This window comes from Curcuma longa, chromosome 5, assembly GCF_044706935.1.
Source record: "Curcuma longa cultivar G26 ecotype Majalengka, Jawa Barat chromosome 5, ITB_CL_G26_1.1, whole genome shotgun sequence".
Classification (NCBI taxonomy): domain Eukaryota; kingdom Viridiplantae; phylum Streptophyta; class Magnoliopsida; order Zingiberales; family Zingiberaceae; genus Curcuma; species Curcuma longa.
This window is the reverse complement of record NC_133865.1, coordinates 825,127-851,351: the sequence shown is the minus strand read 5'-3', so window position 1 is coordinate 851,351 and position 26,225 is coordinate 825,127. Positions and strand designations below refer to the sequence as shown.

The following is a 26,225-nucleotide window of genomic DNA, read 5'->3' as shown; positions in this document are numbered from 1 at the left end:
AAGGTATTTCGGTCTCTCAAAGGAAATACATTTTAGATTTGTTAAAAGAAACTGGCATGTTGGGATGCAAGCCAAGTAAACATGCCAATTGAATTAGGGAATAAAAGAAAAATGTTTGAAGGAAATCTTGTTGACAAAGATAGTTATCAGCGTCTTATTAGAAAACTCATATATCTCTCACATACATGCTCAGATATTGCCTTTGCACTTAACCTGGTAAGTCAATATATGCATTCACCATGTCCAGTTCATTTAAATAGCAGTATATAGAATTTTGAGATATCTGAAACAAACTCCTAGAAAAGGTCTGTTCTTTGCAAAAATTGAGGATAGAAAAGTGTGTGCATATATTGATGCAAATTGGATAGGATCAATTAATAGTAGGAAGTCAACTTCTGGATATTGCACGATGGTATAGGGGAATTTATTAATGTGACGTAGCAAAAAACAATCTGTGGTTGCAAGTAGTGCTGAAGCGGAATACCGAGCTATGACTTATAGAATTTGTGAACTCATCTGAATCAAAAAAAGTGATGAAAGATTTGAAAATTCAAATTGAAGATACTATGTTACTCTATTGTGATAATAATCAACTATCAGTATAGCTCGCAATCCAATTCATCATGATCAAACGAGACATGTAGAAGTTGATCGTCACTTCATTAGAGAAAAGGTGGATGAAGACATTATCAGTATTGAGTATATTCCTATTTCTCACCAACTAGCCGATCTTCTTACAAAAGGATCATTTGAACAAACTCATAAATTTCTTGAATGCAAGCTTGATCTCATCAATATCTACAGTTAAGCTTGAGGGGGAGTAGAAAATAATCAAATCTTTCCTTACATAGAGTCAATCAAATCATGGAAGCTATGGAAACTAATCAAATCTTTCCTCATGGAGAGTCAATCATAGGAGGTAGTCACATAAAACAATAGAAAATTGAGAAGGGTGTTCAGTAGTGTAGGAGGTGAGGAAGACAAACAAAAGGAAGCAACAACTTGCAACAAGAATGGGATGCTATCTTTGTCTTCCTTGTCGTTTTAGATCTGTGTGATTATGATCGATTGATGTGAGAAACTCTGCAGAGAGGAGGACGTGATGGAGGACTTGGTGGCTGTGGAGATGTCTAAAGTGAAGGTGTGGAGGTGGTTGATAGGTGGAATAGTTTAGCCATCCCAACAGCGGATGAGTAGTAGCGTGGTGTAGAGAAGGTGACGGATAAATGGATGTGCAAAAGGTGAAGAAGATTTTGGGAAAGATGGAATATTGAACACCAAAAGAATTCGACTCTGCTACAAAATTGATGCAGCACTAAACCAAAACTCACACAAAAAATTCAAATGAAATGAATAAAGTTCAAGAATAACTATCTCACATAAAGAACAAGAGATTTGACACAATCTTATTAACTGAAGATGATTGATACATAAAGACCACCACTTTTTGTAGATTTAACTCTAACTAAATTAAGAAAGGAATACTACTAATTAGGAAGACAACAATTTCTATTAAACTACTACCAAATTAAAAGATACCAGCTTCTTGACATCAAAATAAAATAATAACAAATTTGATTACAATTTAAAATAAAAATTCCAAATTGAAATCAATGCCTTTTCCTTTTTTTGCATCAGTGTGTCCATGAATACAACAACCCGTACAATATTCATTTTCCCTAATCTAATAGTACATGTATGATTTGGGCCACTATTTTATGTTGGAGATACCCGTTAGTTATCATATGTAATTGTAGTTTTATTTTGACTTGACTTGATAAACCAGTTGATATAGCTGGGCTTTGAGAAACTGCACAGTCTTTTCCCTTTTTTTGTTTGGACAGTGAAACATGTATAGTTCTTAGGTTGCTAGGGTTGATCATTCTTTGACCTTTCTGTAGTTTTTTCTTTCAGTCTTTAGCTGTATGTGTTTAGTGATATTTAAATTGCTAATATGTTTCCTTATTATGTATTAGAGGAATCAATCTATAATCTTTCAAGTATAACCTTCTAGTCTTCACTATGCCAGCACCATTAATTTCTAGGAAATGCCAGTAAGATTGACGTGAATGATATTGGCAGGTTTTATCAAGGAGAATATTGTTGATGTTTACAGAACTATTAGGTAAAATTTTGATTCCTACTTCACAACTTTATTTTGTTTGCTCACTATAAGATAATGACGATCTGAAGGATAATTTGTTTTAAATCAATTCAGCAAGTTTGTATTGGAAATAATTTGCAGTGTTTCTGCTATTGGTTTGCAATTCCTCTCATCAAATACTGTGGATCAGACACTAATTTTACCCTTAACAACTGAGATGATTGATGAGGAAGAGCATGGATCTCAGCGAAAAAAGTTGGGAGACCTTCCAAATGCATCTACTTTAGCATGTGAAGAGTTCTTGGAGGTAATCTTTTTTCCTTCCAAAATGAGATTGCTACTTTTGGTTATACATGGGAAAAAAGTTAGAACCTATCTATTCTTTTAGAAATTTACTGGGATATATTTGTCATCACATAATGCTTTAACTCTTATTTGGAATCAGATACATCATCTTGTATGTTATTGAATTCTATTTAAATCTGCATCGCTAGTAACGAGTCTGCCTTTAAGCAAATTTTAGTCACTCTTGGATGTTTTTGAACTCAAACATTTGCAGCTTCTTTATTTGGCAGCATACCCGTGCATCAGAATGGACATTATATATATTCACAATTTCGAAACTGTAGGATCGATTGCTGATTTTATATTTTCCTGTTTACTCCAATAGTACAGTAAAAATCATGTTCTGGTTTATTACCTCATTAATGTCAAGCCAGGTCATTTTTTATTTCACTGCTCAACAGGCTGAAGCAAAGCTGTTCTCCATGCTTTTAAATGTCAGATTCAGACTTGCAAAACAAGCTGGAATTGCTCCGTAAGTTGATGACTACTTCAGTTTTATTTAACTTGTGATTTTGCTATGGTTGTTGTAACTTTATTTCACATGTGTTGTTATTGGACTTTTTACAAACTCTTTCTTAACAATAGGTATGCTTTATGTGGCGATGAGACAATTAAAAGATTGACAAAATTAAGGCCTCAAACCAGAGCAAGGTTGGCAAACATTGATGGTGTTAACCAGGTTCATTGACTATTTCTCCCAGAGAAATATTTCTCAAGGACTGAATTCTTGTGTGCTTGTATCATTTTTTAGAATTTCATGATAGCTTTCAAGAAGAAAATAGACATCCTCGTTCATAAATTAATTCCCTGAAATAAAATCGAAACTCAGTCATACCTTGTCCTGTATGCATCAATTATATAGATGTTCTTACTCGCCAAAAATAAATCTATGGCTGCTTATGGCATATTTAACAAGTGGACACATGCACAAAAAGATTCTTACCATCTCAAGATTGCATTTGGATCATTGAAGGATGAACTCAACATGCCAATGAAATAAAAATCAAAACTCTTTCATAAATTGATAGTGAAATCTCTAGTTGCTTTTTGTGGCATGCTTAACAAGTATTATAATTACAAAAAGGTTCTTACCAACAAGGCGGTTAGACCTGTTATCGCATATGAAGTCAAATATTGGACTATGACTTGAGCACATGAACAGAAGATGAGAGTTGCAGTGCAGAGATGAAAATGTTAAGGTAGATATGTGGGCATTCAAAGATGGACAGGATAAGAGTTGAAAATATTAGAGAGAAAGTCGAAATTGTACTTATTGAGAGAAAATTCTAGGAGACACGTTTAAGATGATACGGACATGTACTTAATTGATTAATAAATGCTTCAGTTAGGTGATGTGAAACTATGCCAAATGTACACATTAAACGACGAAAAGGAAATAAAAAAACTTGATTAATAATAATAAAATAAGATAAAATTTATTTAAATATATGTGATGATATAGAAGGGATAGAGCTCAATGATATAGAATGATCCATATAGCCGATCCCAGCTAGTGGGATAATGTTTAATTGTTTTTGTTGTTGTATTCTTACCAACACAAGATTTACATTTGGACCACAAAAGTATGAACTGAACATGCCTATTAAATAATTTGGCACATGACTCAAATCAGAAGTCTTCTTCCATTATTTTCAATCTTATCATACTTGGGGTTCAAACATAAGCCTCTGCACCAGTTAAAAGTTACAGGAAGTGTGATGCTGATGTGCTGGCCTCATATGACTTGGGAGCATTTTGACCATAATATATCCTCACTAGTAGACCTTGTATTTACTTGTGCTGTGGATGCCTGATTGTGCCAATACCATGTTAGCTGGGTATCTGTTGTAGGTACAAATCTGCAAATCCAATTCCAGAGGAAAGTCTATATAATTGTATATGCTTAGAAGATATTGAATTCTTCTTCTGGCAAGTTCACAAGCCAATTTGTGTGACTTTTCCCTTGTAGAGAAATGCTTGTTAGCCCTTGTCACTATAATAATCTAGACTGTTCAAGAGAGGAAGATTGATGAGTTAAATGATTTGACCTTTCAATTGAGATCATCAAAATGTGCACATTATTGAAACTTCAAGATGTTAGTAGTTATATTCACGCAAAGCATCATGAGTGTTTTCCTTTTCTGTATGCATTTCTTCTAGGACATCTAATTCTAGATTTCCATGTAGCATTTTCTAACCAGGTATGGTGATGAGTTTATTAGTCATATCATTAAGTTGTCACAAGAACTGGGCCTCCAAACCTATTATGAAGGAACTCCTCAAATTGAAGCCACTATGACCAAAAGGATCAACCCAAATATGGAGAAAAAGTTGACTCCAGCCGTAGCTGATGCATGGAATATGTGGCAGCACAATGGAATGTCATTTTCTGAAGTTGCTGTAAAATTTTAACTTCTTACTATTTTAAAGATGTTTTTCATCTATGAATGGAAAATAATTCTTAATTATTTTTCAGGAATTGGTGGGAAAATCAGGTCCTATAAAACAGAAGACAGTTATTTCATATATCCTTGTTGCGGCTAAGAATGGATGTGAACTTAATTGGCCTCGGTTCTGTAAGGAAACAGGATTAACACTTGAGATTGTCTCCCAAATTCGCTGTGCTATCAAAAAAGTTGGTGCCAGAGATAGGTTAAAGCCCATCAAAGAGGAACTACCTGAAACTGTGAGGACTTAATCTTTACGTATAAAATTTACATATTCTTGATGTTTTGTATAGTTATTAGAGTTATTATGTGTTGCATAGTGGATTTAGTCTCACATTAATATTTTAGGTTTAGAGTTTCTGTTGAGTCCTATATATAGATATAACAGTGGTCTCTTACGATAACAATCAATATGGTTTAATCCCATCCCATTTAACATGGTATTATAACCATCTCTCCTAGATTAAGATTTCAAGAATGTTCCCTCAAGGGATAGGCTGTCGATTTCAATGAGATGGCAGTGATCTCCTTTCATCCATGCCTTCTCCCTGCAAAGCCTACTGCTGCCCGCCCTTGCTCTACTCGTGAAACATTTTCTTTTTCTTGATATCAACATACTCATCTCAGACACCATCATGCAGTTTTTGCTTGTTCTGAACAACATCGTGCATCATGGTGATCTCTCACACCGCACACTTCATTCCTATGATACGATCTCAAAAGAGAATTATTGAAATTATTCCTTTAACCTATAATAATATATATGTATTTTAGAATGCTATTTAATTAGAATAAGTAAAATTTCATTCTATTTAGAATAAGAGATAGTTACCGAAATAGTCAGTTGAATTATTAACAAGGCATATTTTAGATGTCTATAAATAAATATGTAGTTTTTTTGGCTACGAAGAGTAATAAATCAATGTGTTAATTCTTTATGAATTAAGAGCGTTTTGGCTATTGGAGGATGATTCCCTTGACCTTAAAGTGATCATTCCCTTTCCCCTTTTCTCTGATTTCCTATTGAGATAGGATGTGAGTTTCTATCAACTTGGTATTGAAGAGAGGTTCTTCACCACTACTAGTTATCCTTGCATTGTAATCCCTCCACCACTATTGCCACTACCATCCCTAACACAATCATTATCATCTTATAACACTAACTATATCCATTACTAGCATCGAGATTTCACATATCTACAAATTAAAGATCTTATCTAATATAGGAAAAATTTTCATATTGGAGAAGTAGAGATCCTACTGAAAGAGTTTCAAAAGGTAAAAGATTTTTTCTTGTACATGGCATCAATTATGATGGTATCAATTATTTGAGTCATGCCATGGATTCATAACATGGGAGAAGTTTGTAGTTGATCTTCTCACCTATTTCATCCCTCAAGAGTATGAGAATGCAAATAAGGAGTTATCTGAAATTCAGAATACTATAATCACTTTCTTCAATTTTTTAACTGAACTTTTGATTGGTGAGAGCAAGAATTGTTGAACACTTTTATTAAAGATTTCATCCAACATTCAAAAGCAGATAGATGTACTATCCTTGCACTGTAAAAGTTGCATTGTTCTTTGTATGATTGCAAGAAAATATCTTTGAAGAATAATGGAGAAATACTAAAGTTATAAATAATTTATTGTCTGACATGATTCATGATAATACAAGTTTGAAGTAGAATTGGAAAAGAAAAATACTAGTGGAAAATAGAGAAAAAGAACGAACAACAAGATATTGACAATCCATATGAGGATCTAAACCATTGATAATGGTTAGAAGAATTTATCTATCACAATCATCACAATACCTATATTTGAAGCCACTGCATTAAAGTCTTTGTGAGTCTCTTTCATCTACAACAATCTCTACTTTCATCATTCAAGAGGACAAAGCAACGGTAGTAATTTCCTTGGAGTGACACTATAGAACTCATTTCTACTTCTAAAAAAGGTACCATGAGAAGTCTTGGTGTACTAACTATTGCTCAATGAAGGCATAGTGTAGAATATTCGTCATAACTCGATGAGGTCTTGATGCAAGACAAAGCGAAGGAAGACTCAATGCAAAAGTCACTCTTACAAAAGTATTGACATGCTTATAAACTCAACACAATACACCTCGTCATCAAAGGAATTCTAGTCATCCTTTCAGACTTAAGGAAGAATCATAGAGGCGTACTTGTCTATCATAACTTTATGTCTCAATCTATCCACAATAAGAGCAGATTTCATGTGAGTCATTAAAAGACAGAAGAAAACAAAAAAAAAGATCACCCTTGAGGACAAGGTTGTTTTGAAGGGTGATAGAATGATACTACTAAAAAGAGAATGATTGAAATTACTTCTTTAACCAATAACTATTATCTTTTTTTATCTTTAGAATAAGTAAATTACTTTATTTTATTTTGAATAAGAGATAGTTATTAAAATTAGTTTTTATAATTATTGACAAGCACATTTTAGATGCCTATAAATAGATATGCAGTCTTTTGGCAAAGAAAAAGTAATAAATTAATGATTTAATTCTATATGAATCAGGAGCCTTTTGTCTATTGAAGGACTTTTCCCTCGAAGTGATCATTTTCCTTCCCCGTTTCGATTTCCTATGAGATAGGGTGAGTTCCTATCTGCCTGATCCACCTCTAGGGCACATCTCATCTGTTCCAGGCACGCCTGTTCAGTGCTGTTTCATTCTACTTTATCATTGTAGAAAGCCTACTTCCCTGCAGCAGGACTAGATCTGCCCACAGTAGCAATTCCAGTGGTATTCTAGCACCTACCACAGCTTGTGACAAGGAATATGATAAAAGGTCTTCCAAATCACGTCTAGCATCTAAAAGATGGTTTAAGACATTTAGTCTGCAGCGAAAGCTTGATATTACAAAAATAATAATAATAGAACAAACATGTATTTTATTTGTGTTTCTGCTTAAGAAGTCTGTGCTGAACCATTTGAACATGTAGGTTACCTATGATAACATCATAGCCTTTTTAACAATGGAAGAGCTTGGCTTGTCAGCGGAAGAAATGTCAGGCTATGACACCAGAACTGATGTTCCTAACAAGAAAATGGAATCATCATCAAACATCCATCTAGAAATCACCATTAGAGATAGAGCAGAACCTTATTGCTCTATGAGTGGCACTGCAATGGTCTCTGCTCCAATCTCACCATGTCATGGTACAACTAATACAGAGCAATCCAGTGCTCATGACTCTCTTCAACTAGAATACCCTCCACAGAAGTTGCAAAAAGTTTGTGAGAACAGGGAAAACTTTGGCGGTGATTTAATGGCTACAGAAACCGCTGTCCTGCAGTGGATCAAGGAGCACGACAAGGTTGGTCTATTTTTCTTCCAGTTCAAAATTATCCATATTGGTTGTCTGAAAGTAAAGAAACATGTTCTGTCATGGGAACATAAACTTTTTGCAGGTTGGATTAGAGGATATTGTGAAACAATTCAAAGGATCCAAGGAGGAAAGTGTACTTGATCTATTGGCCTGCCTAGAACGTGAATTTCTGATATTCAAGAAAAATGGTCTGTTCCGAGCTATGTGAATATTACAATTATAAAATCGTGGAATCTTTTGATACCTTTTTTGTGCTGAGGATGTATAAAGGTATGATGTTTTCTACATGCAACCAATTAGATATAAGGCTGAAGGTCTGCAAAATTGATTGCCATTGGCCATTGGTTGTTAAAAGATAGTTGGAGGTAGAAACTACTGCAGAAATGGATCGTCAAAAACTTTGTTAATCCTCTTTTTTCATCCAAATAATGTTGTAGTTTTACAATCAAGAGTAGGATTTGTTTAAGAGTTCGTAAGTTCTCGCATGATATCTTCTAGTTTCATATAATAACTTAAAACGAGGATAATGTTTTTTTTCATCGTCTTACTGAGTTGGGGGTTGATATGGTAGGTGGTGTTGGAAGTACCATGTGATTGAATTTAAATTTTGATATTGACAAAGGGTCAAAGTTAAGGTTACTTGTGATCTGATATGCTTATTAAATTTTCAATAAGTCCTAGTTGAGATTGGACAAGAAAGTTTTGGTTGGTGGGACTAGATAAGGAAGTCTTGGTCGGAGGAATTAAGTAGGAAGACTTGAAGATCGAGAGCATCAAGCAGAAGTTTTGGGGATCAAGGACACCAAGCGAAAATTTAGATGAGGTTGAGGATCGGAGGCCTAGTGGAAGTCTCGAGGGTCAAGATCAGCTGAGCAAAAGTTCAAATAGATCAGGTGGATCAAAGTTTGACATCATGTAAACTCTCTTGAGGGGAGTAGTGAGGATGTGCTCTCGGAAAGAGAGCAGTAGGTGTCAGTCCAACTCATGATTTCACGGGAGATTGAAAGTTTCAGATCGGATAGTTAGAAAGCTATTGTGCATACTCGTTATCTATTATGCTTGTGCTAATTTTGTGATGCAGGAACTCAAATTGGAAGTTGGTCAGAATTAGTGATTTCGAGTGCCTAGATGGAGCTTCGGGCAACCAGAATGGTTCAGGCGATCGGATGTGCTCTAGGCGCTTGAAAAGGCAATTTCCAGTGAACAAGTTGAGTTGGCACGTGCGAAGCGGTAGGTACATGTCAGCTTCCAGGCACCCAGAAGGGATTCAGGTGCCCAAGAAGGAATAAAGTTTGATGCGAATAAAACTTCGATTAGATATTGTCACGTCAGCTTCCAGGCTCTCGGAGGTGGTCTAAGCGTCCAAAAATGAATAAGTCAACGATGAGGTTGAATCGGATAGATTTCGGTAGAGGCACCAGAAGTGGATCTAGGTGCTCGAATCATCCTATAAAAATAGAGTTAGATCAGTGCTTTAGAACATCTTTTTCCTTGATATTCTAAGTGCTCCTCTACGAATCCAGGTTTTCGAAATGATGTGCTTAAGTTTCAACAACGCAATGATATCATGAAATTGCTATGAGCTGAAATGAGACTAGCCTTTTATAATGCTTTGTTAGTTACTTTTTTTTATTCATTTTTTATGCACTTAATCTCTAAGGGTAAGTAGGTTTGTTATCAAACTTTATTATTGTAAAAAAATGAACTTTCTTCTCGTTCGAGAAGAAGGTGAATAGTAATTGCCCAACGTTAGCGATCAAATTAACTGCGAGCGTTGGAGTAATAGTCATGCGGCTGTGAACTAAGTAAAAAATAATTGTGTTTTTGATGTTTTTTTTTTATTTTCATTGCAACGATTTTGAATTCGAACGATTTTCAAATGCATATGAAGTGTGCTATTCACCTTTTCTAGCACTTTCTCGATCCAACAATTAGTATAGAGCGGGGTGCTCGAAATTAGTGCAACTACTAATTGAGTTTGTTTTTTCATTCATCTTTTGTATAGTCAAAATTGGTGCAATCGTCTCTTTTGATTAATTTTTTTATTTTTAAAACTTCTTAAATTTGGTGCAACACCATTCGAGCGACTTTTTCTTTTGGGTACTCTATTATTCCAATACTACTAATCTAAGATAAGTCTTAGAGTGTTTTTTTTTTTTTGTATTTGTGTGCTAGATTGAATGACACATCAAGAGGGTTATATCATCGGACGTCCCCCGCTCTTCACCGAAGATGACTTCGAGTATTGGAAGAGTCGCATGGAGTTCCACCTGAAGACTCAGGTGGAAATGTGGATCTCTATCCAGATCGAATTCACACTGCCTACAAACTCAAACGGAAATCCAATTGGTTGCCTAGATTGAACCCAATTATACAGAAACAAGTGGAAGTTGACGCCAAAGCAACTCAGACCCTCTAGTGTGGTTTGACCAAGGATGAGCTCAGTCGGGTTGGCTCTTTCATAAGTGCTAAGGACTTGTGGAACAAGTTGATAAAACAGACATGATTTGCTTTTAAACAATTTGTATGATATAATAATGCAAGAAGATGAAATGGTTAGTCAACTTCACTCTCGACTGCAACAAATACTCAACTGGGTTGGATGCTATTGGATAGATTATAGAAAATCGACGATATAAGGTACGCTCTTAGAGCATTTTCGAGAAACAATTTGTGGGCATTGATAGTCAATGTATATAAGGTCTCTTGGGACTTGTCTAAGATAAATTTAGATAAGTTGTTCTTTAAATTAGAACTCTATGAATAAACTAACACAAGTTAGGCCAAGAATCGTTTTGTAGGTCAGGTCAGAGAAAATAAGCAAAAGACTGAGTCATCAGAGGAGTTCGAATTCGATGACAACGATGAAACCACTGCTAAACTAGTCAACCTTGTCTGGAAGTTGAAAAAGGAAAAAGGATTTAACACACGAGAAATCATGAAAGTGATTCGAAACAAAAAGGATGGATCAAATCAAAAGGTTGAATCAACCTATTATGAGTGCCAACAAAAGGGACATTTCAAAGTCGAATATCCAAAACTGAAAAAGAAGAATTATTAAAAGATGAAAAAGACACTCAAAGCGATCTGGGATGATTCTTCGTCCATTGAAGAAGAACAACACAACCACTTGGCAATGAAGGCCAGAACTGAGTCTGAAATCGAATCTAAATCCGAATTGAAAGTCGGATCTGAATCAAGTCACGGATCCGTATTCGTTTTCGAAGGGCCCAATCCCAATGAAAGCACAAATGAACAATCTGACTTGTTTAGCATAATTTCTTACTTAAATCGCAAATTAGAAAAATCCAATGAACGGGTCAAGTCACTTTTAAAGAAAGTCAAACTTCCTCAAAGAGCATACTAACCTAAGTTTGATAACTGATCAAGTTTGGGTCGGAATCTCAACTCAAGTTCAATAACTTGAGAAAGAGAATTCCAATATTAAAGATCAGGTTTGTCAAGCTTAGAGGTTCATTAGAAAAGTTTGCTATCAGATCAAAGGGTTAGATATATTTCTTGGATTGCGAGCTATGTACAATCGAACTGACTTGGATTTAAATCAAGACATAATCAGAATAAGTCATTTATATCAAATTAATCGAAATAAACTTAGAGTTCAAGCGTGGATTCATAAAATTGATTTGGTTAAATAAGTAGAAACGAACAGATATTGGGTCATCAATGATTCAAATTCATTATCTGATGAAACTTCATCGAGGTCATGATCCAAGGGAGCCAACAACAAAATCATTTTTATTAGATAAATTATTTATTTTTTTCATTAAGGCATAATTAGTTTTTTTTCTTATTTAATCTAGAATGGTTAGGTAGAAAAAATTTAACCTAACCTTGACAACATAACATCAGAAGGGATTGAGATGATATTAGACTAGGAAAACTTAGTTGAAAGCATGTCTAGGTTGAATCATTCTATATGGTGCAATCAACCTAGTGAAATTAGTTGAAGTTACCCTAGTTCAACATGGCCTAGTGAAACTAGTTGAAGTTACCTTAGTTCAACATGGATTAGTTAGACTAGGGTTTCCAAGAAGAAGGTTAAACATACTATTTCTTTAAAAGGTTTTGTTTAAGAAAGTGGTCGTTGCTTCGATAACCAAGAAAGTCTTTACTTCGTCACAATTTGAAAGTCGATTTTTGATAAATATGTTTAACTGACTAACAGATAAATCTGAATATATCACAAGGTCAAATAAATTTCTAGACTCACAATTATAATTAAATCAAGATAAAGTTGATAACCATCTCACACAACTTATATGATTAATTAATTAAAAAAATTTAGAAATGAGTGAGATAGATTTAGGATGCAATTGAAAATTGATCAATCTAAATTAATTAATCATTTTAACTCAATTTAAATCTACTAAAATTCATAATTAAACTAAGTAACCCAATTAATTCAATCAAATAATCCTAAATAAATTAATTGAACTAATCAACTTATGTTAATTAATTTTAAATAAATTTAATTAATCTAATCTAACTAATTAACCATAAACCCTTAATTCTAAATAATCTAAACTCAAATAATCTCAACTTAATTAATAATTTTAACTTATTTAATAAATCTAGACTCAATTAAAATCTTAAATCAGTAAAACCTATTAAACCTAGCTAAATCAAAATCTAATTAACTTAACCTAATTAAAATTTAAATAATCTTAAATTAATTCTAACTTATTAATTAAAATTCAATTCATAATTATACCTAACTTAATCGAAAACTTAAATAAAAAACTAAATAAACATAATTAAAGTTAAATTCTACTAAATTAACTCAAAACATTAAGTTCAATTCTGATTAAAACTCAACTTGCTCCAAGTAGAAATTAAACAAGATGAGTCAAACCAATAGATGTTAGACAACGGTTGCTCAGACATGATTAGGGATCAATTAAAGTTCACTAGACTAAATTTTGAAAACTCAGGTTTCATTGCGTTTGGAAATAATGGTAAACTAAGAATAATCGAATCAAGTGACATTGAATTTAAGACTGATTTCGATATTCGTAAAGTTCTATTGGTTGAAGACTTTGAATTTAACTTGCTTAGTATAATTCAATTATGTGATACTAGTTACAAGGTAACCTTCTCGCCAACAAACTGCATAATAAAAATGTTTAAAACCTTGAAATTATACTTAGAGGTATTAGATAAAATAATATTTATTTAATAAACTTGCTAAGCTCCTCATTCAAGTGTTTACTAATACAGCAAGAGAAAACTCGACTATGGTACAGACGACACCCATGTGAGACTCATATCAAAATTAAGTCAAAGTAACCTAGTTAGAGGCCTACCTAAACATAAAAACTTAAAAAATAAAATCTGTAATACTTGCCAACAAGGAAGACAAACCAGAACAAATCATAAATTAACCAATTTAGGCTAAACCAGTTGTATTTTAGAACTACTATACTTAGACCTGTTTGATTTTCATGGGGTTAAGTCACTAAGCGGAAACCAATACTGCTTAGTAATAATAGATCACTACTCTAGATTCACTTGGTTAAATTCATAACACACAAGAGTGAAACATTTGAACAATTTAACAACTTATGTAAATTATTAGAAAATGAAAAAGAAATCAAAATTAAAAGATTTAGAAGTAATCATGGAGGTGAATTTGAAAACTATAAGTTTATTAAATTTTGTATAGAAATGGATATCATCATAAATTTTCCTACCCTAGAACACCTAACAAAACAGTCTAGTCGAACGAAAAAATAGAACCTTGCAAGAAGTGGCTAGGACTATGTTGAATGAATATAATCTAACTAACAAGTTCTGGGTTGAAGCCATTAATACAGCTTGTTACACTCAAAATCAAACTCTAATTAATAAATTATATAACAAAACTCCATATGAACTTTATTATAATCGAATATTGAATCTAAAATACTTTAGGGTATTTGGATGTAAAGTCAACATACTAAATACTAAAGATTACTTAGAAAAATTTACATTAAAACCATCATAAGGAATCCTTTTAGGTTATTCAACAATTAGTAAGACCTACAGAATTTATAACAAACAAACATTAAAAGTTGAAAAAACCCATAAATGTCATTTTGATGAAGATGATAGCATAAGTCAACCTAAGTAAACACAAGAATAAAAAATAGATGATGAAATTGAAGAATTTGAATTGACTAAACCTAGACCTAAATCCAACTCTGAGTCAGTACAACCGAACACTAGAACCTTATTTAACTATCCAAGTGACTAAATTATAGGTGACCCAACTCTAGGAGTCAGAACCAGATCAACCATTACGAATTTAAGCCAAATAGCTTTAATATTAAAAATAGAACTCAAAACCATAAAGGAAGCTCTTCTTAATCCCAATTGGATTCTTGCTATTTCGGCCAATACACTGTCGATGATCAAACCACCGGTTCATGAATTGCTGACGTGCACACTCCTTGAAGATAGTTGCGGTGAAAGATGAATATATCTAAAAAATACTTAAAAAGAGAGTTAGAATGATGTTAGAAGTGAGTCCCAACAAATCACTCCGACGCTCAAGTTAGGATTTTGCGTGAGGAAAAAGTTTAATAACTTGAGGAAATTAGGATTGGTGTCTGCATACTTGTGCCCATGGGTATGAACCCTCTTTTATAGAGTTGTTAACATCCATATAAGATATTATTCTAAAATATCCATTCTAGTTTTAGAAAGATTCTGATTGTCCATGTCTTTTGGGGATATTTTTCTATTTTTCTGGAAGAAATAGTCTTAGGCTCCCCTGATTGCGCGGGCCAATTGACTCCTTAGGCTCTAAGGTGGGGACCTGAGGCTAGGATAAGGTCAGCACGTGATGTTAAGTGAGTGTCGATGTTGGAACTTGAGGTCGGGACTCAAGGTCGAGATGAGGTCGGCATGTACTGCTGAGCGAGTGCCAAGGTTGGAGTTCGAGGGTGGGACTCAAGGTCGAGATGAGGTCGGCACGTGATGCTAAGTGAGTACTGAGGACGGAGCTCAAGATCGAGACTCAAGGCTGAGATTAGATCGACAGTGATACCGAGTGAGTGTTTTGTGTTGCAATTTTAGGTCGGGACTTGAGGCTGAGATGAGGTTGGCACGTGATGCCGAGCGAGCGTTGAGGTTGGAGCTTGAGCCGGATCTTGAGGTCAAGATTGGAGGCCGAGATGAGGTTGGTACATGAAGGCGAGTGGGTGCATAGGTTAGGCCCTAGACCTTAGGGACAATTACCATCAGGACCTAGGGGGTGTTGGTTTATTAATTGCCCGCCTCTTGAATACTATCTAATCTTTCTCAATGATTTTGCTCCTTCCTATTTTACAGCCATGTGATGTTCCAACAGCAACCACGTGCTAGCCCAGAGACTCCATCATATCACAAGCCTTCCCATTAGTCTAGTCGAAGGAGATATAGTTTGGCTGACTGGACTTGAGTTCTTGGATCGTTTAGGACACATTTTGCGAACCAATTGTAGACACGATATCGATATAAGCTATCGTATTAAATGCACATGATACCCCAAATTGCTTATCAACCTTATCATTGGCGTGTTTTCTGGTTGCATTAAATGATAACATGCGCTATCTTTCTTGAGCTGCGAGCCTACCACGCCTTGATGAAGACGTGTACAGGTGATGTTGATGTCGTGTATATAAAGTGGACAACGCAGATGCTCCCTTATTTCTATTTTTGAACATCTAATGGTCAGGTTTGAACCTTCGCACTTTCCGAGGCATTATGTCAGTCCTGGATATGAGAGATATTTTCACGTGGCGTGACCATTGGGATGAGATCCAATCCTTCTTTGGCTTTATCCGACGATTTCGCGGGCAACCAAAACAGTTCTAAGGTATATTTGTCGAAGTGTATGTGTTGTTCAAACCAAATTGTTCCTTATTCACTTCCTCTTCCTTTTGCATCTTCTTCCACCTTCAGTGTTTGGCTACAGTCATACCCTAATAAGTTTTAGCATTGTTGCTTCTTTCCTTTCTCTTCCCATGGCTACTGGTCCTACGCCGATCCTTTGCTATGAGACCCAACGATCCGCTTGTACCTATGGTGATGACCTAACGCTCAAGGAGTAGTATGGTATTCCTTTGGACCATTAGATCCGGATTCCGACACCGGAACACCGACCACATAAGCCACCTCTCGGTTATGCTACTTTCTTTATAGGTCAATTAGCCAGTGGCCTTAGATTTCCTATACCTTCCTTTCTTCAAGACTTAGCTTCTTATTTTCAATGCTCCCTTTTCCAATTCTCTCCCAACTCCTACCATTTAATCTGTAGTACCTCTATTATTTCTCAAATGTATCAAGTTCCTTTAGACCCTACCACTTTTCATTATTTTTTCTATTTGAAGAGGGGAGAGCTAGGAGTGATTTATTTGGCTGCAAGGCCTGATTGTAATTTCCTTGATAAGTATTCAACTTCTCATAAGGGATGGAAGAATAGGTATTTCTTTATCAAGCCTCCGCACCCTTATACTTGGCCCACTGCTTAACGTTCTGAGATGCCCCCCAACCAAACTTAGGACAATATAGGTTAGAGTCGACCTATCTATCTACAATGGGCATCTTCTCCGAACGAAAATTCGACATGAATGTTTTGGTGAATAATGAAACCCTTCTGTACCGAGCTGGTTTGAGCCCGAACATTATCGTGTTGGAAGAGAGATTGAGTAAGGGTTCTATCTTTTACTATGCTTCCATGTATATTGACTAATCTTTTTGATTTTTTGTAGACCGTACTATGTTGAGCACCTCAATTAATAAGGCACTGAAATGAGACCTATCAACAACTAATAGTTGGTGGGTTTCAAAAGATGCAGCGGATGAAGGTGCCTGGAATTCCGTTCTGTTTAATTTCTGCCAGATAAAATTTTTACAGAGACAGAACCTTTCCAAGCAGCCCACATGTTCGATCAGACATGTGCTTGATCGATCAAGCAAGTTCTTGACCAATCAAAGTATAAGATTGCTGGACTCTTATGTTGGTATTCAGGATCCATACAAAAAATATAAAGGAATAACTATGCAGCGGAATTAAATAAGTCATACCTTTCCTTGAGATTGTATGGATGAGTGTTTGTATCCGAAAACCTCTTGATCTTCTGTTGTATTCCTTTCCTTTTCTTGGACGTCGTGTGGGCGACGATCTACCAAGATAATCACCACCCACCTTGCTTTTCTTTCTTCCTCTCTTCCTCTTCCTTTCCTCTCTTCCTTTCCTCTCCAAGCCGCCACCTTCCTCTCTTCTTCTTCCGTCTTTGGGTGCCAGCCCTAAGGGAGAATCAAGGAGGGGAAACTCTAGGTGGCGCCGACCCTAGCAAGGAGAAGAACTTCTTGGGTGCCGGCCCTAGCAAGGATGAGAAAGGCTCAAGGTGGTGCCGACCCTATCAAAGGAGAAGGGAGAAAACTAAAGGATTGGGCGCCGGCCCTAGGAGGCAAGACAAGAAGCAATGAATTGTGTTATTTGGCCACCTCCTATTCTACCTTTTTATAGCCTTACCGTCTTAGGAAGTTTAGGAAAAAAATAGCAGAATTAACATAATTTTGTTGGCTAATAAAATTAACAAAATTCTGTTGGATAACAAAATTAACAGAAATTTTGTTGGATAACAGAATTAACAAAAATTCTGTTGGGTGGATACGAGACTTTTTCTAGAGGCTACAACAGGGACCTAGAGGAGCAATTGGTTTAGGTCTCCTGATGGCATGGGCTTCCTGTGTTCAACCTGAATACCCAACTCAAGTCCATCAATAATAACTCAAACCACTAAAAGGTTATTATTGAACTACCGCACCAATCTCATATTACAATATGTGCTCCTTCTTATTATGAGTGCATTAATCTCCCTGTGTTTAGATATCGTATGTCTGTTAATTAAATGAGTTACTGACAACTCAATTAATTAACATCTAATTCCAAGAGTATACCACTCAACTTTATTATCATGTCGGACTAAGTCCACTTGCAAGATTTACATGATAATCCTTATGAGCTCCTCAAGGAGACATCATCAGTCTAAATAATTATGACACAAATTCATTTTATAATCAACAACACACTGTAGGATCGTTGGAACACGCTAGAGGGGGGGTGAATAGTGTGTTGTCGTTTTTTCAAAATTGTTCATTTTCTATCAAAGTACTAGCCACGGAATATTAAAAAACACACACAGGGACACGCGGATTTACTTGGTTCCTAACCCCAAGGTTAGTACATCCAAGGCTTATGTACGGGAGGCGCCCGTCCACTAATGGTCTCCTTTCCAAACGTTGTTCGAAGGCGGAGAAATCCGTCTTACAGTCCAATATAAAGATAACTATGAAATAGAGAATTGAAAGTAAGACAAAAATAACAACAAACACTCTTACCATTCTGGAAGTCCTGAGCGTCGTGCACTCCTCCTGGATCTTCTCCAGTTGCAAGCGTCTGGCCCCGTTCGCGTTCAGAAGCACCACTAGTTGGAGAGGAGAACTTGTATCTTGATAACCTTGATGTTCACGTCGCCCCTTCTTTTATAGCCTTCTCGAGTCGACTTGGGCCCAATCTCCAGTCGACTCCACGTAAGCCCGATCCACTTTCTCCGTGGCTGACTTGGTCTTCAAGTCGACTCGAATACCTACTTAAATCGACTCGAAGCTGACGTGGCATATCTTGATGAACGTTGCTTTCGTGGCTCTTATCTTGTGCTCAAGTCGACTTGAATACCAACTCAAGTCGACTCCATCCACTCAAGTCGACTTGACTCCATTTTCAAGTCGACTTGAGTCACTTTGACTCAAGTCTCGACTTAGTTTGACCTCGGGCTTGGTTCAACTGCCTTTGTTTGCTTCACCTCTATTTTCTCCATCTTACTTCCAGCTCCTGGTTCCTGCAAGACAAGTATACAACCAAACAAAGAACCTAAACCTTACCTTGTGGGTCTAACTTCAGATTTTTACCGAAATCCTGGGTTAGACTGACACCTACTGTTCCACTCCGGGAACACGCTCTTACCCACTCCACTCGGGAGAATTTATGCAAACCAAGTCCTCTTGACATGTTGGACTTTCCTCAGCCTCGGATTGATAACTGCCTATTTGACCGGGTAAATTAGGATTATATTGGGCCAATTTTGATTATATTTCATATCATGAATTGGGCTTTTACTTTATTTTTTTATCTTAGATTAATTGTGGTCTTCATTCTATTTTCTATTATTTTGAGGTATTTATCGATATTAATTTGTGGTAATTGAATTGGCAGGAAATTAGGATGAAGATAATCTATTTTGCAGGGAATTCAAATTGGAAGAAAAATCAATTCTGGCTCAGCCTGGGTTCAGATCTGGTTCAATCTAGTTTAATTGCAAACTCAAGTCAAATTCCGGTTTAACCCAACTCAAAAGCAAGCCACTTAAATCCAATCCACCTCATTGATCAAGCCCAATTTCAGCCCAAGCCCAGAAATCCAATACAACATCCCAACCCACTTCAAATTCAAACCCATTCACCGGTTCAAATCAATTTAGAATTTCGACCGGTTCATTTCCAATTGCAACCCGGTCCAATTGCAATTCAGTCCGGTTTAACTTCAAGCAGCCGGTTCGGTCCAATGGTTCAATTTAGTCGGTTCAGTGGCTCTGTTAAAACGCGAAGGCCGATTCACTGCAGAGGGGAGCTCGCGATTTAGGTCTTCTTCTTCTCCCTGATTCTCCGCTGTCGCGACGCCGTCACCGAGCTCCCGGCGTCGCGAATCCATCCTTCCTCCTTCGGGTCAACACAGATCAACCCTCATCTCCATTGGTTTTCGCCGTCGCATCGCTAGATCTCAACATCGATGTGGATTCGGAGGTGCTGAGATCCTATTCCCCGTCGTCACGGAACGGAGGTTGTGGGTGGATTCTCCAGCCACCGGTGCTCGACGGTAACTAGCCCATAGAAGCTGGGTGTGGGTGGATTCTCCATCTTCTTCTCTGGCGCTCCATCTTCACTGAACTCTAGCACACTGCCCTACGCTGAAGTGGATTCGGAAGCGTCACGGACACTTGTGCTCGGCTTCAATCGTCTTCATTCACTAGAGAAATCAAGGTAAGGGGTTGTAATTCCATTCTTCTAACGTTCTGTTTGCTAGATTGCAGCTGGCGATGGATGAAGGTTGGCCCCCGATCCTTGCTCTCTACCGTGCTCCACCTAGGGTTCTTTGCCCTAGTGCGATTCACTTCCCTCTTGGTACGGTGTGAACTGAAGGAGGCTGAGTGTTCTGGTTTTGTGCTGGCCGGGAGACCACCATTCAACATTCCTCATTCCCCTGTTTCTTCTCTGTGCCGAACCGAAGGGGAAGGCGAATCTAACCCTAACCCTAGTTAACTTAGTTTTGTTTAATTTCTTCTGTAGTGAAATAATTAGATGTTGATTAATCAAGACCCCCATCATTATTTGTTCGTTGTTTGTTTCGGTGCAAAGTGCAGAAGATGATGTAGGATAACCCTAAATTATGGTGTTCATTTGAGTATCAACTGTATGTGTCGGTTGTTGTTGATGAGGTTTATTTTGAGGAATCAAGTTTGAGTATCAACTAAATTGTATCCAGTGTTGTTGTAGGGATGTTGTTGATGATATCATGTTTCATTTTGGTTGAATCAAGTTGTTGTCTGTTTTACTGGTTGAATAGGAACAGTGTATTAACCCTTGTATCAAATGCTTATGTTGATTTGAATTTAAGTGTATTGTTGAATTGATCATGAATGTTGTTCCCTGTATGTATTGTTGAATTTGAATGGATTATGGATGCTTGATAAAGTCGAATGTGTGCTTGATTATGTGGAATTGGAAATGAGTGTTGAATGCTATAACTCATATCAGAAGTTGATGTTGTCTCACATTGCATGTTAAACTATAGTAATGGATTAATTGTGTATCATGAATTGGATCATGTAATAGTGGGTTGTAACATTGTAAAGAGCATGCTAAATGTTAAACTCATGGGTTTTGAAATTGTGTTAAGAGATGAGTTGCGAAACCGGTTCTATGCTTGCAGTGATTGAGTGATGCATGATGTGAATATGTGATGTATGTAATTGTGGTTATGTTGTTGTAATTCTAGAATAAGATCAAGTTTATTATGTTAATCAATTGTTAGATTTGTAGAATTTATGTTGTATAGTTTATGTAGGTCATTGTATGAAATGTATGTATTCGAATTGTTGTATAATGCATGATGTAGAGTTGCATTGCATGTTGTGTGTATATGTTGAATGTTTGTAGAATAGTCTGTTGTAATATATGGTTGTACATGTTTTTGTTGGTTGTAATCTAAGTATCGATACTTATGTGTTGTATTTTCTGTGAATATGATTTGAGTGCATTAGATTAATGTTGATAAATAAAGGATTGCATGTTGTATATTGAATTATTGTAGTAATAGAATTCATGTAATAAGGCATCACTATCGTCAATAAAATAAGTGGTTGAATAATTGCATGATTATGAATAAATTGTTGTGAATATAGTTTGTGGTGTAAGTCATATGTAATACATGTTGAGTTATGTTTGTAGATTAATTTGTAGATTTGAGGAACTTGTTGTATATTAATGTACTTATGATTGTTGATTATTATTGTAAATTATACGATTTAATTTGAATAATTGAATTATGTAAATAGTTAGGAATGAATAAAACATAATAAAACTCTGTACCATAGGTCTAGAATAACATCCTGTCATTGAGTCCGAGAGAGAGAGACGACCCGGACTTCTCTATACTGTTGTAGCGATAAATAGGGGTTTGGTGAATAAATAAATAATTAATTTTGATGGGGTGTAAGTGACACATTTAATAAAGGAGGAAAAGTACATAAATTAATAAATTCCCTATACAAACACACCACATCTTAGATATTTCATAGGTTGTGATTGTATTGAGACATTTGATATGTTATGATTGTATTCATGTTGGGATCATCTCGGTACAATACACGTGTTTACACATTTCGCAAACGTGTGCAGCGAAAATAAACTAATAATTAATAGTAATTATTACATCACACGCATGCATAGACAGGAAATAATATAGTACAAGGCATGACAAGAAATTAAAATTTTATAGAATAGTAAATATTCTACGCGCACCTTATTGATGATGTTAAGTGAAGTTGGCATCAATCGAAGCTGTCCCTTGTAGAAGTCCCACTTCTACTGGTGATCCACTCCAAGCTCTCGTCTAGATGGCTTCGGAAGCTATGAGTCACGTCATCATCTTCGATATTAGTCGATGATCGATAACGATCGATTCGACAGAAAAACACTATTTCAGAAAATACACAACAATATTTATCACGATCATTTTTTTGGGGTTTTCTAACTATCACCAGAAATTATATTCCTGATGGAGTTTCTTCCTCTCCTCTCCAAGCTGCCACCTTCCTCTCCTTTCTTCTTGACGCCGACCCTAAGATGAGAAGAAGGGCGCCGGCCCTAGCAAGGAGAAGAAGCAAGACAAGGGGCGCCGGCCCTAGGAGAAGAGAAGCAATGTAAGAGGAGCTTGGGCGCCGGCCCTAAAGGAAGGAATGGGGGAACTTGGGCGCTAGCCCTAGGGGAAGAGAGTAGGAGAATTATGTTTCTATAACACCGCCCCTTCTCCTCCTTTTATAGCCTTGCTGCCCTAGGGAGTTTAGAAAAAAAATTAACAAAATTCTGTTGGGGTGGATACGAGGCTTTATCTAGAGGCTACAACAGGGACCTAGAGGAGAATTGGTTTAGGCCTCCTGATGGGCTTGGGCTTCTTGTGTTCGGCCCGAACACCCAACTCAAGTCCATCAATAATAACTCATACCACTAAAGGATTATTATTGAACTACTTCACCAATCCCATATTATAATATTGACTCTTTCTTATTATGAGTGCATTAACCCCCTGTGTTTAAGATATCGTATGTCCATTAATTAAATGAGTTATTGACAACTTAATTAATTAACATCTAATTCCAAGAGTAGTACCACTCAACTTTATTATTATGTCGGACTAAGTCTACCTGCAGGGTTTACATGATAATCCTTATGAGCTCCTCAAGGGGACATCATCAGCCTAAATAATTAGGACACAGATTCCTTCTATAATCAACAACACACTATATAAATAGCACTATCTCCTAACTCATCGGACCTCTTGATTTAACGAATAAATCTCACCCTTTGACAAGTTAAAGAAATAAATACTAAGTATATGTGCTTGTTATTATATTGGGATTAAGAGAACGCACATTCATAATAACATAGGTCTTATTCTTTTATATAGTCAGTATAAAAAGAACAACTTCAAACGGTCCTGCTCAATACACACAAAGTGTACTAGTGTAATTTTATAGTCAACATAAACTAATACCAATTATGCTACAACCGTTCCAATGTTTTGTCCCAATCCATCTTGGTTGTGAGCTACTATTTATAATTTATAAAGAAATAATAACATGATCTTCTGTGTGGCACCACACACTATGTTATCTACAATATAAATTAAGTGAACATCTGCATTAACATATATAAGAAATATAAAATGCAAATATTTGACCAATGTGATTCTTATTTCAAAATATTTTAAAATAGATGTTCATACAAAAGCTAGGCTTATAGTATACATCCTAATATGTTTCTGCAAGAAGAGCAATACCCTTCTCTTCCATTTCGGCCTTAGACTGCTCATGTAATTCAAATTCAAAGTAAAGTCCATCTAATCTAATCTTTGAAAGGTCCCTGGAGACCTTGTAAGCATCCACCATAGATGCCCACAAAGTGTTCCTTGGGAACGCTTTCAATGCGTACCTGATTACATTCCGATTTTCTACCTGTTGGCCGATTGCGTGTAGATCATTGAGGATATCTTAGATTCTGGCGTGCAGCGCACTTGCCGACTCCCCGTCCATCATCCGGATATTATACAATTTATTCATTAGTAAATCTCTTTTATTAACCTTTGTGTCTAAGGTACCTTTGTGCAGTTCAATCAACTTGTTCCACAAGTCCTTCATGCTGATAAATGGTCTGACCTGGTTCAATTTCTCCTTAGTCAGCCCGCATTGCAAGGTTTGTGTGGCTTTTGCGTCTACCTCGATCTTTTTTCTCGTGGTCGCGTCCCACTTCTCGCAAGTCTGTGGTAGACCGTCATTGTCAGTCAGGATTGTGAATCCCGGTGGATGATTATCCACATCTCCACTTAAATCTTTAGATGGTACTCCATCCTACCTTTCTAGTAGGTGAAGTCCTTCCCTGAGAACAAAGGTGATCTTGCGGTGCTGAAGCCTTCCTGATGAGCCATTAATGTAGCACACAAAAAGATAAGAAAAATGACGTTCCAAGACTTGGTCTTGGATTTAGTAGTTAGGGATAAAAGAATAAAATAAATTTAACAAAAAAACTTTGAAAAATTTTGAAAAAAAATCTGAAATCGATTTGAAAAATCTTCTCGATCAGTGGTTGCACTGGATTCGAAAATCCCGCTCTAATACCAATTGTAGGATCGGATAAGCGCTAGAGGGGGTGAATAGCACTTATAGCAATTTTTCTCGATTTTGAAAACTTGTTAATTCGATCGTGCTTGTTCGTAGATCAGGTGTTATGCAACAAAAATAAGAATAAAATCAAGCACACAAAGAGACACTTTATTTTATTTTGTTCACAGCTAAAGGCTGCTACTCCAAGACCCACGATCTTTGATCGTTTCGTACAGCAATCCACTAAGAAACTCGTTTCCTTATGGGAACAAGTTGTAACGATTTACAAGAAAGTCAACGATGAAAACTTTATCGTATTTAAAACATACAATACGTGTAAATAGTTACCTAGAGCCGGAGTTGAAGAAGAGTCTCGTTTCGATGCGATTCCGACATTACGACAGTTGCTCGGGTGGTCTTTCTCGCTCAGGGTTGTTGGGATCGAGGCGTTCGCTAGAGGGGGGTGAATAGCGATTTTCGTTCTTTCTTCTGCGAGATTGTTAGCGGAAGCAAAGTAATAATAATAAAGCACAAAGAACAAATGCTAACCTGGTTCGATATACTTGGTATTCACCTCAACGAGGTGACTAATCCAAGGATCCACACACGCAGCCGACGATTCCACTATGAAACAACCTCCTTCTCGGAGCACGCTTCGAAGGTGGAGAAACCTTCACAACAGGGTTTCTTCCTCGTACAAGATTTGTAGCGAAGTTTAGGAGGAAGAAAAAGAGCTTTTACAATGTAACAAAGCAATCAAGAAGATGAGAGAATTGATTTCTTTGCTCTGCGACGTTGACCACTCTTTTTATAAAATTCAGTGCACCAGTCGACTGCTCCTATGGCCAGTCGACTGATGGGCTTCAACAGCAATTAAATATGCATTTAATTTGCCAGTTGTCGCTCAACGGTAGTCTACTAGTCGACTGCTCCAATGCTAGTCGACTGGTACCAGTCGATTGTCCACTCGACTGATCTTTCTGTTCTTGGCTGTGTTCTTCGGATCAACCCCAGTCGACTGCTGGCAGGGTCAGTCGATTGCCTAAGCTGAAAACTTCCTTTTTCAACTTCTTCTTTAACCCTTAGCCTTGACACAAGTCTTCAAACTCCTTCCACAAGCCTCGTGCACTTTCTTACACTCACTTGAGACGTTTCCCTCAACTTTGTCGTGCTAAGTCTTCTCTTGCCAAGAGGCCTCGCCTCCGGGACTTCACCTTTGCCAAGAGGTCGCGCCTCCGGGACTTCACCAAATGCCAAGACTCCATTCCTGGACTTTCCTGTGAACTCAAGTCACACATGTTAGATCAACAAACATTGCCTAACTTAAACTGATTTAGCCAAACATTAAAATCCAAATCGCTTGGGGCAAAATTGATGGAGTTAGGGTGTCGTCGGCTCGACTTGAATTGCCTTGGATTGATGTGAATTGATGTACAAAAGCCTCTATTCAAAGTTTTTTTATAAGATCTTTCGGTCACCTAGAAC

The 26,225-nt window shown here is 36.6% G+C and overlaps 1 protein-coding gene across 1 annotated transcript in view; it reads left to right on the top strand.

Moving 5' to 3' along the window:
* The window catches only part of LOC141829112 (uncharacterized), a 46,654-nt gene extending 38,002 nt beyond the window's left edge, over nucleotides 1-8,652 (top strand). Inside the window, exons 7-13 of the mRNA XM_074716527.1 lie at nucleotides 2,246-2,411; nucleotides 2,851-2,921; nucleotides 3,035-3,128; nucleotides 4,637-4,849; nucleotides 4,926-5,135; nucleotides 7,870-8,244; nucleotides 8,339-8,652. Coding sequence (XP_074572628.1) covers nucleotides 2,246-2,411; nucleotides 2,851-2,921; nucleotides 3,035-3,128; nucleotides 4,637-4,849; nucleotides 4,926-5,135; nucleotides 7,870-8,244; nucleotides 8,339-8,464 — 1,255 coding nt within the window. The 3' untranslated portion in view covers nucleotides 8,465-8,652. The remainder of the gene's footprint in view (nucleotides 1-2,245; nucleotides 2,412-2,850; nucleotides 2,922-3,034; nucleotides 3,129-4,636; nucleotides 4,850-4,925; nucleotides 5,136-7,869; nucleotides 8,245-8,338) is intronic.
* The last annotated feature ends 17,573 nt before the right edge of the window (nucleotides 8,653-26,225 follow it).